The sequence below is a fragment of the Pediculus humanus genome, genomic scaffold, assembly GCF_000006295.1.
Source record: "Pediculus humanus corporis 1103172108322 genomic scaffold, whole genome shotgun sequence".
NCBI classification, from domain to species: Eukaryota; Metazoa; Arthropoda; class Insecta; order Psocodea; family Pediculidae; genus Pediculus; species Pediculus humanus.
In genome coordinates, this window is record NW_002987891.1 from 496,633 (window position 1) to 511,246 (window position 14,614).

The 14,614-nt window shown below is 29.4% G+C and overlaps 2 protein-coding genes across 2 annotated transcripts; both read left to right on the plus strand.

The window, feature by feature from the left end:
* Window positions 1-476: 476 nt before the first annotated feature.
* Phum_PHUM615930 (f-spondin, putative) lies at window positions 477-3,889 on the plus strand (the record flags this gene model as incomplete). The annotated part of the gene is made up of 12 exons (XM_002433111.1): window positions 477-672; window positions 754-1,033; window positions 1,114-1,267; window positions 1,396-1,602; window positions 1,677-1,800; window positions 1,896-2,026; window positions 2,182-2,416; window positions 2,493-2,664; window positions 2,746-2,998; window positions 3,069-3,273; window positions 3,364-3,534; window positions 3,621-3,889. 12 exons carry the CDS (start codon window positions 477-479, stop codon window positions 3,887-3,889), a joined length of 2,397 nt encoding a protein of 798 aa, XP_002433156.1.
* Window positions 3,890-4,607: 718 nt separating this feature from the next.
* Window positions 4,608-6,529, plus strand: Phum_PHUM615940 (uncharacterized protein; the record flags this gene model as incomplete). Its single annotated transcript, XM_002433112.1, has 4 exons — window positions 4,608-5,641; window positions 5,719-5,923; window positions 6,030-6,155; window positions 6,236-6,529. The coding sequence occupies 4 exons, from the start codon at window positions 4,608-4,610 to the stop codon at window positions 6,527-6,529; spliced, it is 1,659 nt and encodes a 552-aa protein (XP_002433157.1).
* Between the last annotated feature and the right edge of the window lie 8,085 nt (window positions 6,530-14,614).

Genomic DNA, 14,614 nt, shown 5'->3' on the forward strand with positions numbered 1-14,614 from the left:
GGTTATCCGGGATCATAAGGTCATTGAATCGGATAAATTTAAACAACAAACGACCCGTTTGAGACAAACACATATATATAAACTCATTCTAGAAAATATTTTATTAATAATAATAATAATAATAATAATAATAATAATAATAATAATCTATTTATTTATTTATTTGAAAAGTTTTAAAATTCATATTTAAATCAATTTAAAAAAAAATATAAATGAAATAAATGAGGGAGGGAGGGGAGATGAGGGGGAGGAGAAGAGGAGATTTTTGTGTGTTTGTTGTTTGTTTGTTTGCGTTCAATTATTGACCCAAATATATTATGGCATTTTACGTCGTCGTCCTACAAACATCCGATTAAATAATTTGTAATTACAACTAGCAAAAAAACAAACAAACAGAGAGAGAGCAACGAAAAAAATGACACCATTTTATTATTATTATTATTATTTTCTATTTTCAGAATAAAAAAAAAAACGGGATGCGGAGGGTTTTTGTCGTCCCTGTTCCTCTTCTCCTTTTTTTTATTTTAGGACTCACGTCCCACGTGGATTCGACATGTTTGAGACAACCGCATTTTAGTCAATCCGTCGCATTGAAATCACCCGGCGACAATGGTTATCAAATTCACCTTAACGGAAATCCAGACAGATACGTTCCAGGTTCCAGCTACGTTTGTAAGAGCGTTTCCGGTTTTTAATAATCATCTCATTTAATGAATACCTTTGCGTTCTGAGATTTCGAGTTTTTCGTTACAGTATCCATAAAGGGTGGTAGAAATCATCAGGGTTATTTGCAAAAGTTCAAAGGTTTCGTTTTGACCGTGGAAGCATCGCATCCACAGAGCGACATTTTCCACGATACCGATGGAAGCGACAGTCCCGTTCGAGTTGGAACGTTCATGTTGTATTCCGACGAATTGACACAATATCACGGAGAATGCATAAATACGATAAAAGAATCGGATTTGAGTGATAAATCTGAAATACAAGTCATGTGGCAGGCACCGCCGAAAGGTTCTGGATGCGTGACTTTTAGGTTCGCCCCCCCCCCACGAAAATGTTTTTCCATTGAATGATGATCGAGCCCCGTTTTAAACTATTTATTTATTTATTTAGAGCGATGGTTTTGGTCGATAAAGATACTTGGTTTGCTGACGATGAAGGTTTGTCGAAGAAAATCTGCGAAATAACACCCGAGTACTTAAGAGGTACCGAAGATGTCGAAAGTAATACATTGGAATGTTGTTCGTGCGACGAAGCCAAATACACGGTATTAATTAAAATTTATTTATTTATTTGAATGAATCTATTCTCTCTAATCTGTGAATTTAATAATAATGATAATGATAATGATAATAATAATAATAATAAATTTATCTCCGTCGTTATGTAATGCAGATGGTTTTCGAAGGTCTTTGGTCAAGTTCCACTCATCCGAAAGATTTTCCAACCAATTTATGGCTCACGCATTTTTCTGACGTCATCGGAGCGACACACAGAACAAATTTTTCATTTTGGGGAGAAGGACAAATTGCATCCGACGGGTTGAGACAAGTCGCCGAATGGGGAAGCGCAAGAAATTTAGAAGCCGAATTGAGAAGCAAAGTAATATACAAAAAGACATAATTTGTTTGTCGTTAATGATGATCGAATCGTTTGTTTGTTTGTTTGTTTTTCAGGCGAGAAATTTAAAAACTTTAATCAAAGCTGCCGGGTTATGGCATCCACACGTAAATGAAAATACGACGGCGACATTTAAAGTCGACAAACAAAAACATCTTCTTTCCGTCGTGTCGATGTTCGGTTAGACATTTTTATTTTTTTCTAATTCCTCCCGATGCCTTAATATTATTATTATTATTATTATTATTATTATTATTATTATTTTCTTCTTTCAGGTCCTACGCCGGATTGGATCGTCGGAGTTTCCGGTTTAAATTTATGTCAACGTGATTGCACGTGGGTTGAAAATAAGGTCATTGATTTGTATCCGTACGATGCTGGTACCGACAGCGGAGTGTCTTACATGGTAAATTGACGTAATTTTTTTCGTCTCCCTCCCCACCCGCCCCCTTTAATTAAAATAATTAAGTTTTTGTTTTAAACGTGCAAATTAAAAGTTTTGCAATCAATTTTCGATTTTAAAAATTAACACACAAACAACATGTCAAATTGCATTCGCAGTCTCCGAACGAGCCGACCATACCGCGGGAAAGAATTTCTAGAATCACGCCCCTGTATCCGGAAGATCCCAGAGCTCCTTTTTACGATCCTCAGGGAAAACCCATGAAACCTCTCGCGAAACTGTATTTGAAATTAGATTACGTCACGCCTAAACAATGTCACGAAGATGTCGACGGAACCGTTGATTTGCCACCCGTTGTCGATTTGACGGAGAACACCGAAGATACCAGAAGACGTGAGTGACGATCACAAAGACATACAAAGTTTTACTGTTATTATTATTATTATTATGATATTTTTTCTTTCGGTAGCCGAGTGCAACGTTACCGATTACACCCCTTGGTCCCCCTGTTCCGTAACGTGTGGAAAGGGAATCCGAATGAGAACGAGAAATTATTTGATGCCGCAAAAAGCACAAATGTTGGGTTGCGACAGACAGTTGGTGAGCAAGGAAATGTGCGTTGCCGATCAGCCATCTTGTTCGTAAGTAATTTTCATTAATTAAAAGCACGAGTAGTTCCCATAAGCTTTTAACTATTTGTCCGTTACGTATTCGATCGACAGAGAGGGACCCTTTCAATACCCCAGCCCTTTCCAATATTTACCGGATTCGGATGAAGTTGAAGACACGGAAGCTTTTTGCGAAACGTCACCCTTCGGCGAATGGTCGGAATGTTCGACGACTTGCGGAGTCGGAGTCGCTATGAGAACTCGTCGATTTTTAGATCGTTGGGGTAGGAAAAAATGTCCACACGTTTCCCTGGTTGAAAAAAGAGAGTGCATAGAACCTCCGTGTCCATCTCCGTCACCTGGAATCGTAAGGAAAAGCGATATTTGATATAAAATGTCCGAACACGTATTCCCCTTATTGTATTTGTTTTTTTTAGAATATGGATAGTAGATGTACTACATCCGAATGGACGGATTGGTCTCCGTGCAGTGCCACGTGCGGTACAGGATTAAGATATCGTTCGCGTCAGGTTTTGGTCGGCGGTGAACTCAAAGACATTTGCGCGGGTCGAGTCGAACTCAATCAGCAAAGGATATGCACATTGCAAGCGGATTGCAGCGTTGACAGAACATCAGCCAAACGTAAAAAAAAAAAAAAATCATTAATTTGTCACTCTCCATTTTGCAAAACCTTTTTTTTATTATCAAAATTGACTTTTTCCCTTTGCTCAGAGATTTGCATGCTCGAACCTGATAGCGGACCTTGCCGAGGTTTTTTCGAAAGATGGTATTTCGATCCGAGAGAAAAACAATGCGTGACGTTTCCATTCGGAGGATGCAGAGGAAACAGGAATAATTTCAAATTGGAATCGGAATGTAACGAAGCATGCGGAACCATTCGAGGTACATAATAATAATAATAATAATAATAATAATGGCCGATTCGCGAGCGCGAAACTTAAAACACGTTTTTTTTTCGTCCTAAACAGATGAATTGATTTTGGCGGAAAGTGAATTGAGACGCGGGGGTGGCGGTGATGGATCATTTTCATCATTATCATCGTTTTACCGTCCGAACAATGGGACAAGAATCGATTGCGTCGTCGACGATTGGACGGATTGGACGCCGTGCAGCGTGTCTTGCGGTGTCGGAAAATCCGTTAAAATGAGAATGGTTAAGGTACAACCGCAAAACGGTGGAAGACCCTGTCCGAAAAGATTATTGAAAAAAAGAGTTTGCCAAGGGCCTCCCTGTTAATAATAATAATAATAATAATAATCCTTTATATTATATTATATTTGATAGTACAGAAGCACAATAGATAAATTTTTTTTTTTAATACATAAATTCAAATATATATGATCGTTTTTGCTTCGATATATTATTATTATTATTATTAAAACAAAATTTTTTTTTTTCACGCCGCGTAAATTGCGTACAAACGCACAATAATAATAATAATAATAATGTTTGACGATTGTTAATCGTACATCTTGAATAAAAAAATTAAAAAAAATTTTTCGGGATTTTTCAATAAGAGAGAGAAAGAGAGAAAGAGAGAGAGAGAGAGAGAGAAAGATGTATAATTGAATTTTTTCTCGTGAGAGGGATATTATCTGGATAAGAAAATATCCAGTGCGCAAGTTAAAACATTTTCCATTTTCCAGCAGGAAAAAAAAAAAACAATTTTTGCTGGAAAAAAAAATGGCCGACGACAATTTCATGGGTAATGATAAAAAAAAAAAAAAAAAAAAAATTATAATTTTATTTATTAATTTAAAATTATAAATAAACAAAATGTGATGTGATAATAATAATAATAATAATTTTGTCCAGGTAAGTTTTTTTTTTTTATTATATGAAATTTAAAATTAAATTTTAATTTAATTTTTTGTTTTTGTTTCATTACAGATATTATTATCATCATTATCATTATTATTAATGAAAATCGACAATATTATTATTATTATAGATTATGAGATTATATTCGTTAAAAAAATGTCTACGAATTAGACGCGTGTTAGTTTTCGTTGTTATATTTGTACTCGTTACGACGGGTATCAAAATGAAAGATTTTTTAAAAATGAATAATAATGATTACGATAATGATAATTCAGGAATGATAATAAAAAAATACGAATTGTATAAATACGTTGGTAAAACATTTACCGTGGGTTTATTTTTGAAAAATCAAAGTCCCGGTAATACGACATATTGTAATTTTCGATTAGGAGATTCCGTCACGTTCAATTACACGGATAACGACGTGTCATATAGTCCAGAATTGGGGGAAAAGGGTCCCTATCGGATACTATATAGCGTCGTGAAAGGTTTTCAATATAACAACACGGAAACAAATTCCGTCACATACGTCACGCACATAACATTAGAATTTCTTTTTCACATTGTGGAAATAGCTAAAAGATGGAGTGGACCCATAAGCGTCGCTTGTTTCCTACCCGGTACGGATACCATACTGGCATTGAAAGTTTTAGAAAAAATGTGTTTTTGCGTTAAAGAAATGGAAAATGTCGACATACATTTCATATATCCGAAAGATCATCCACCCAAATTGATGTCGTTGAAAAATTATTCATTTTGGTTAGACATGGAAGAATATAATATATACACGCCTTGGAAAATGATCGAAACAAATTCCGTTCAAAAAACGTCCGATAATAATAATAATAATAATAATACATATATAAATGACAATAAAACAAATATTAAAACTACTACGACTACGTCTGCCACGACGAATACGTACGAAGGTACTTGTTACGTACCTGAAAAAATATTAAAAAATTCATATAAGAGTAAAAAAAATTTAGTTTATCCAATAAATGTGGCAAGAAATGTGGCACGATATGGATCTAGAAGTAAATTTATATTAGTGTCAGATATTGAATTGTTACCAAGTGATAATTTAGTAAATGAATTTTTAAATATGATAAAAAGATTAAATGAAAAAAATAAACATTTGGGAGAACATTATTTTACAAAGAAAAAGTATGCTATTATTATTATCATTATTGTCATTTATTATTTAAAATTTTGGTCTGATGGGGAAGTAAATGATTTTTCAGGCACGTTTACGTTCTTCCCGTTTTTGAAGTTTCTGAAACTGAACCTGATGTACCAAGAACAAAATCACAATTGTTAGATTTGTATGAAAAAGAAAGAGCTGTTTATTTTCACAGGTACATTTGTACTCATTGTCAACGTTTTCCTGGTATACAAAGATGGCTACAGAGAAAAGTACATCCTAGAATTAAAACTGGTACCATACAGGTATTATTATTAAAAATTGCCACAATTTCCCCCCCCCCTTTTCGAATATTAATTATGAATTAATTACATTTACACACATGCATTCATTGTTTTAATTATTTTTCAGCCATTATTGGTTGTTAAAAGAGAATTTCCATATCACAGATGGGAACCTATTTACATAGGTACAAATAATGAACCTTTGTATAGCGAATTGTTAACTTGGGAAGGACAACAAGATAAAATGACTCAGGTTTGTATATATACAAATTTAAAACTGATTCGATTTTTTTTTTTTTTTTTAAAAGTAAATTAAATTTCATCATCATTTAGATGCATGAAATGTGTTTGTTGGAATATCGATTTGTAATACTCAATGGAGCTTTTTTAGTACACACACCAGGAATCAAAAGACGACACATTGTTAAAAAAAATACAAAATTGTTATTAAAAAAAGGAAATTTGAATTCGATTGTTATAACAAATCATTCGAGTTCAAAGGTCACAACTGATATAAATTCTGCACAGAAAAATGCACACATGAAAAGAAATTCTTATCTATATCAAATAATAACACAAGATGTTATGGGAAGATATAAATTTAATCCAAGATGTAGAATTCATTAAATTGTTTTATTATTATTATTATTATTAGTATTATTATTATTATAAAAAATCCTTTTTCTTTTTCTTATTTACTTCACCTTTATGAATTTGCAAAAGATGTTTTTACATGCATATATTTTAATATTATTATTTCGATTGTGGTTAATGTAAATATTAAGGACGAAAAAATTACATCGTCATCCTTTTTTTTTACGTCAGAAAAGACAATTCTTACGATTTGAGAGATAAAATTATTATCAATCAAATAATTTTAAATAAATAAATAAATGAAATATGAAAACAATTTGCATGCATTATTTGTTTTTTTAAAATAAATATCATTAATTATTTACCTGCATAAAATAATTTATTAATTAATAAAAATAAATTAATTAGTAGATTTTTATTATAATTACATTATCGAACGATAAGAGAAAAGAATAAAAAAATAATAAGAAAATTGATTTAAAATAAAAAAAAAAAAATGTCTGACCTGAATTGGCTCCAAAAGTGTGAAAATGAGCGGTTAGCGGTAACCGAATGAAAACAATTTTTACAAGAGGGCTGTGAATCATATGAAAATCAGCCATGTTTGATTTTTACTTATTTTAATAAAAAGGTTGTGTAAAATAGTAACTCTTGTAATTTTTATTTATTTAAGTGTGTTTATATATAAAAACAAGCAAGCTGGATAGGTTACCTGAATATTTACGTGACACAGTGGATTGGTTTATGGGGTAAGTTTATTTTAAATATAATTTTATTTTTTCCCCATGACAAAAATTCGTTGTCATTTATCAAGTGAAATATAAATGAGTCGATAAATGTATGTACCCTATGTTATTATCATATTCAATTGATAAATTATTTTATGTGAGAAATGAAAATTTTTTTTAAAATTTCTTAGAGTTTGAAAAATTCACATTATTTTAAATCTCAATGGTCTTTGTTTTATTAACAACTATGTTGACGATCATGCTATGATACGTTGAACTGATGGATTCAAGGTTTCAAACAAGTTTACAATTGTAAACAAATTAACTTATTATCGCCTTATTTTATTTTATTGATTTCTCTCATTTTTCTAAATAGTTACTTTACTGATAAGGTATTTTAACATTTAGCCTTTTTTTTTTTTTTAAACTTGTTTTTCAATTATCAATTTGTGTAATTGTTTTTCTCACACAAACCATTTATTCATGTATATTCATAGCCAAACTCTTCGATATTCGAAAATCGAATAATGCACACCTTTCATAAAATTTTGTTTTTTTTTAAATCGTTTTAAATTGAGCTGTTGTGTGTTGTGTACATACTCGATAAATGTATATAACAAAACAAATTTGAATTTAAATTTTATTTTTATCTATGGTCATTAATTATTTTTGTCGAATTATTAAAATTTTTACTTTTGGACATACTCGTTCGTACTTTTATGAAAACTAGTTCAAATTTTTCAAATAATTGTGTTAAAATTTTGTTACTTTGCCAAAATCTCTCAGCCATGGAATAAAATATTTTTTTATTTGAATTTTATTTAAATGATTGTTTGTTATAAAAAATTTCCCTTTTTATATTTCAAATGATAAAATAAATCGTCAAAGAAAAATTTTTTGGTATTACATTCTGATTTAACTAATCGTTCACAATTACAAAGTGTTTCTATGTTATCATTATATATATTTGATTTTATGAATGTATTTGTTTTTCACATGATCATCTCATTCACAAAGTGAAAAACCCCCAATGTAATAATTTCAACATTTATTTATAAATAATTTTATTAACTGCATATTGTAGCGAATAGCACAGTTTATTTATAGCAAAATTTAACATATTTATGTTGGTAAAAAAAAAAAATATTTTTTCTGTTGTTCAACAACATAGATATAAAAGTTTTAGAATCGAACAATCATTTTAAAAATGGGAATTTGACAAAATGAGAAAAATTTTTGAAATTTTATTCGAAATGAAATAAATTTTATTTTTTTTTTTTTTTATTTATACAAATAGTAAAGATTACCAATTAAGGGAGAAAATTTAAAGTGGTATATTTATAAATAAAACAAAATTAATTTCAAAAGAAATCAAAAGAGTTTTCTTAGTTAAAAAAAAAAAGGTTCATTTTTTTTTTTATTAGGCATTACGAATAATTTTTGTTTTTTTTTTTTTTTTTTTTTTTTTTTAAAAATATCATTATGTAATTAAAACTACTTACCAGCATAATTTTTTTTTTTTTTTTTATCCCTTTTCGTCTTATCAAAAGTAATTAAAATTTTTTTTTTTTTTTTTTTTTTTTTTTTTCCACAAAAAAAAAAACCTTTCAATTAGGGTTTTGTTAATTTATCGCTTTATCGACCTACAATCTATAATTTTTTTTTTGCTAATAATTTTTACTTATCTTTTACATGCACAAAAATAAATATATGTATGTATGTGCTTATTTATGTATGTATGTATGTATGTGTAAATATTTGCGTGTGGAAATAAAATTTAAAAAAAAAAAAAACTCGATAAAGTACGATAATTATTATTTTATCGTCATAATCATAATCGTAATCATCATCATCATCATAATCATCATCATCATCATCATCATCATCATGGTCGAAGGGGTAAAAACTGTTTGGTAATTTTAAGGGGAGAAGGAGAGAGGGGTGTGTGTGTGTGTGTGTGTGTGTGAAAAGACTATACGATGATGGTAAATATACAAGGTAGAAGAATTGTTTTATGTATGTATTATTATTATCATTTTTTTAGCGGTTTATGTAAACTAATTGTAATTAATTCAATATCGTAATTATTAAATAATATTATTATTATTATTTCGATAGGGTCGAAAGAATAAATTAATAGTGCGAAATTAATAACTAATAATAATAATAATATGGCGTGGTAATGGTATTTTCATAACTATTTAAATTTCATTTCATAATTTTACGACGAGTGCATCTTTTATTTTTCTTTCGCTTTCACATATTATGTCAGAGTTTCCTCCCTCTCCTTCCCCTCCCCTCCCCTCTTCCCTAAAAATTTTTTAATGCGTTCCTTTTGCCATTGCAAAACGTTTTCGTAAAAAAAAAAAATTATTTGAATTTTTTTTTTTTTTCTTCTACGTTTTACATTTCGCGAAAAAAAAAATAATAAATGTTTTTTTATATTATTATTATTATTATTATTATTACTATGGGGGGGAGGGGTATTAGGAAATTCTACCTTTTTTTATTTAGTAAAAGTAATTTAAATTTAATTATTTAATTAATTTAAACTTTATGAGACTTTAATGCGTATTCATTTTGACCGTACGTTTATCTTTTGGGATATTGTTTAATAAAAAAAAAAAAGTTGAATCGATTAAGGTAACCCGTTGGTAGGAAGAAATCGTTGAACTGTCCTGTTTTTCTTTTTAAAATGGCGGACATTGAGCAAAACTTAATGTCTGTCCATTTGACGTGTGTGTAAGTACATACAGTTAAATTTTACCTTGGGCTTTGTTTTTAATTTTCTCCCACCACGTGACTTCTCCTTTATATATAATAATACAAATTTTTTTTTAAGCTAAACTTTTTCCACAAATGTGTGTGTGTGTGTGTGTGCGTGTAAATGGCTAAAAATAAATAAAAGACGTTTAAAATATGAAAATAAATGCAAAGTAATAAATAAATAAATAATACGGAAATGTGAAAGATATATATGTGTGTCAATAATAACTTCCGGTTTAAATTTGAAAAATACTAAAAAAAAAAATTTTCTTTTTTCTTTTTATTCTAGACAGCACGATTTGGCATATACGCCATTTTTTTTCTCTCTCTCTCTCTTTCTCTCTTTCTCTCTCTCCTTATTTAACTCGTTGGTTTTTTGTTAGGTAGAATGTGTAGAATTTCAGAATGTTCTGCTGCTGTTGTTGCTGTTGTTGTTGTTGTATAACAAAATGTGATGAGTTTGTGAAGAGTTTTCAACAACCTTTAAAAAAAAAGAGTTTTTCTGAATATTTTTTGAGTCTGCTCTTGAAGAATCTTTTAACTTTAAAGTAGTAACGTTTTTTATTAAATAATAATAATAATAATAATAATAATAATAATAATAATAATAATAATAATAATAATTTAAATGAACGTCAAGTATAATTTATAGTTTTTTATTTATTATTATTTTTTTTTTTTTTTTTTTGGTCGTGATGGTAGATTTTAGAGAGGGGAGGAGTATACGAGTATCAAAACAGTCGTCGGGGCTATTTAAAAAGAGAGAGAGGGGGAGGGGGAGAGAGTAGAAATGATTTATTTCAAATTTTGTTAATAAGTTAAAAATTTATCATTTGTTTATCCGATAACAAATTTATTTAAAAAGAAAACGATGATAATAATAAATCTATAGGTTGTTGTTTGTTGTTGTTTGTTGTTTGTCGGTCGATCGATCGATCGATGAGTTTAATTAAAAGTTTCAGAGACTCGAATGAATGTTTACTCAAAATAAATAAATAAATAAATAAATATAAGATTTTTATTTATTTTTTTTATTTTTCTAATATTTTCAATACATGCGTGTGTGCGTGCGTGCGTGCGTGCGTGTGTGCGTGTGTCCATGTCAGACTTTCCGACCTTATTTCGAAACTATATATCACGGATGGGATAATGAAATATATTCGCAAAGGATATTTTGACGGATCCTTCACATTTCGTTCGGTTTTTCTCTTTTTTAAACCGTGATGGCCTTTTGACTAACACCGTGGTAACCCTAACCTCGTTTTTTCTCTTTTTTTTTGCTCTCTTGAATTTTGTTTTGTTGTCGAACCTTTGAGAATAATCCTTAACTTAACGTTTTACTACTAATTGGCACCGATATTGACCTTGGAGGCAATGTCAAGTCAAAAAAAAAAAAATTTTATTTGGTTGTTAGATTCGCCGGTTTTCAAATGATATTTTTTTATACATCTTGGACGCCATCTTGTACGCCATCTTTCCTTAATTACCAATATCGGTTATTAAAAGATTTTACAAAAAAAAAAAAACCCTCCTTGGGTTAATGCATCATGCGGATATGTTGAATGGTTATTCCACAAATTAGGCATTAATTTGGCAAAAAAACTTTTCATTTACGTCAAGCATTTAAAAAAAAAAAAAAAAAAAAAAAAACGTGACATCCGGTGACCACGTAATCAAGGTTAGGTACGGTCATTTCGATCGAATTAGGTGTGTGTGCGTGTGCGTGTGCGTGTACGCGTAAATTTCACTCTTCACTACGTAGAATTTCGTTTTGTGAAATTAAATTTTCCCTTTTTTTAATAATAATAATAAATCTGCAGTTTTTGGGGGGCCTGCCTGCGTTTTGTTGTTGTTGTTATCTTATCATTGCAAGGTTTATCAATATTTGGATTAGTATAAAGAAGGAAGGAAATGTGAAACGGTTGTCTCTCTCTCTCTCTTTATCTATCTATCTTTCTCTCTCACTTCGTTTTAAACTAATTCTTATGCCAAACTTTGTTTTTTTATCAAAATATTTTTTACGACACCTTTACGACACGTGAAATGTGGGGTTTCTCTCCCTCTCTCTCCTTTTCTCTCTTTCTCACTCACTCACTCGGAAGAGTATTATTATTATTATTATTTATAAGGAAAATGATTCTTTTGTGAGAGCGACTTACCCTTACGAAAAGTATTTTTTAATTAAATTGTACCTGATATTGACTTTATATATATATAGATATATAATAAGGTTTTTTAAAGGTTTTATGCGTTTCATTTTATTTTCGAAATAATAATGATAATAATAGGGGGGGAGGGGAATTTAAATTTTCGAAAAATTTATAAAATTCAAGTTTTGGGAAATAAATAAATAAATATGTAAAAAATTTTACCTGAATTTTTTTGTTAATGATGAAAAGGTTTCGTTTGCACAAAAAGGTTTTTAAATTTTATGTGGTCTTTTTTTTTGGGGGGGGATGGGGATGGGAATGGGGAGGGAGAAAGATGCGGAAATTTATGAAAATGTAAATATTTTTAAAAATAATTTCGTTGAAGAACAATTACGATAATGGCAATCGAATTCGACTTTTATTTTTTCATAAAAAGAAATAATAATAATAATAATAAATTTATCTCGTGGTTATTATTATTATTATTATTATTATTATTATTATTATTATTATTATTATTATTATTATTATTAAATAATCAGCACTTGAATTCAATAAGAACTTTCTGATAAGTAGTTTTTTTTTTTTTTTTTTTTTTTTGAACAATAAACGCGTTCGGTTGGAAATTTTTTTTTTTTTTCTTTTTTTTTTTTTGAAAATTTTTTGATAGACAGAGACTTTTTCCCTTTTCATTTCAAATATTGTTTCCATGATAAAAAATAATAATAATAATAATAATAATAATGATAATAATAAAACGATCATCGGAGTTGAAAAATAAAATCATGACGTAAAAAAAAAAAAAAAAAAAAAAAAAATGGGAATTCGCATTTCCTCTTCGTTTACTCGCTCGCGTTGTGTGATGATTTTCACCTTGAAAACAAATTATTTATTAATTACGTATATAATACGTTTCTTTTTATTTTGAAATGAAAAAAGGTAATAATGATAATGATAATGATAATAATAATAATACTTTCGTTGACGTGTGAGTGTGTGTGTTAAAAATCCCGGAGGGGGAGGGGGTGAAAGAAAAATTGAAAATCTGGAAAGAAATGATTCCCCGTCCTCTCTTCGGAAAAAATCTCTCTGGGTTAAAATTAAAAACTTTTTTTTTCCACGTGTAAATTATTATCATCATCATCATCATCATCATCATCATCATCATCATCATCATCATTATTATTATTATTATTATTATTATTATTATTATTATTATTATTATTATTATTATTATTATTATTATTATTATTATTGCTCATCGTAATTTTAATTTTTTTTTGTGTGTTTTTCTTCATCTTCATCTTCATCTTCAGTTTTTTCCTGTTTGTTCGCTTGCTTGCGGGTTGAATTCGGTCGAACGTGAGGAAAGAAAGAAAGAAAAAAAAAACGAGAGAGAGAGAGAGAGAGAGAGAGAGAGAGGGAAAATTAAAAATATAACTAAACGATAATGATAATGATAATGATTTTGATAAAAGTAATCGAAGGGAGAAGAGAGGGGGGGGGAGAAGACAAAACAGGGGGAAAAAAATGAAATGAAAATCTGTGAAGAAAAAAAAAAAAAAAAAAAAAAAAACGAAGAAAACATAATAATGAGAAACCCATTGTTTTGTTTTGTTCTCTTTTTGTTTTTGTTTTTATTGTTCTTGTCTTTGTTTAATTGTGTTGCCGTGTTTTGTATTAACCGGAAATTCGATTCTCGTTAAAAAAAAAATTATTATTATTATTATCATTATTATCATTATTAGCCGTTATATGAATTATGAAAAGGGTTTAACAACCTTCGTTCGTGTCATCACGATTGCGAATTCGTCCAAAAAATGATGATAATAATAATAATAATAATGATAATACCACTGTGGTGTGGTTAAACGAAAAAACGACGATTCGTCCGTTCGCCGTTCCGCGTAATTCATATTCCGACAATAATAATAATAATAATAATAATAATAATAATAATAATAATAATTGATCATTGAAAACATCGTCATTAACACCTCGCTGGTTTTTTTTTATTTTTTTTTTTATTAAATATTTCGTACAAAACAACAAAAAAAAAAAAATTCTCACTTTACGATTCTAATCGAATTTTATTATTATTATTATTATTATTATTATTAGTGTTATTAACACACGCGAACGTCATTAATTATGTATATCATCGCGATTTATTTATTTATTAATTTTTTTCCCCGGGAAGGGGGGAAAGGTGAATCGTTTCCGTAAAATTTTTCACTTTTATTTCGATTCGATTCGTATTTGTGGATACGTTAAATGAAAAAATTTATTCGTTTGTCGTTTGTGCGACAAAATGTCGCATCGCGGATGAATGCATCGTGAGAATGAATGCAATTCGTGCCGTTGAAATCGTTTAGAAAAAAAAAAAAAAAAAAAAAAACTTTACGATAAATGACGATGGTTACGTAACGTTTCTCTGTAGAACGAAAAGACGTTCAAAATGGCGGAAGAAAGAA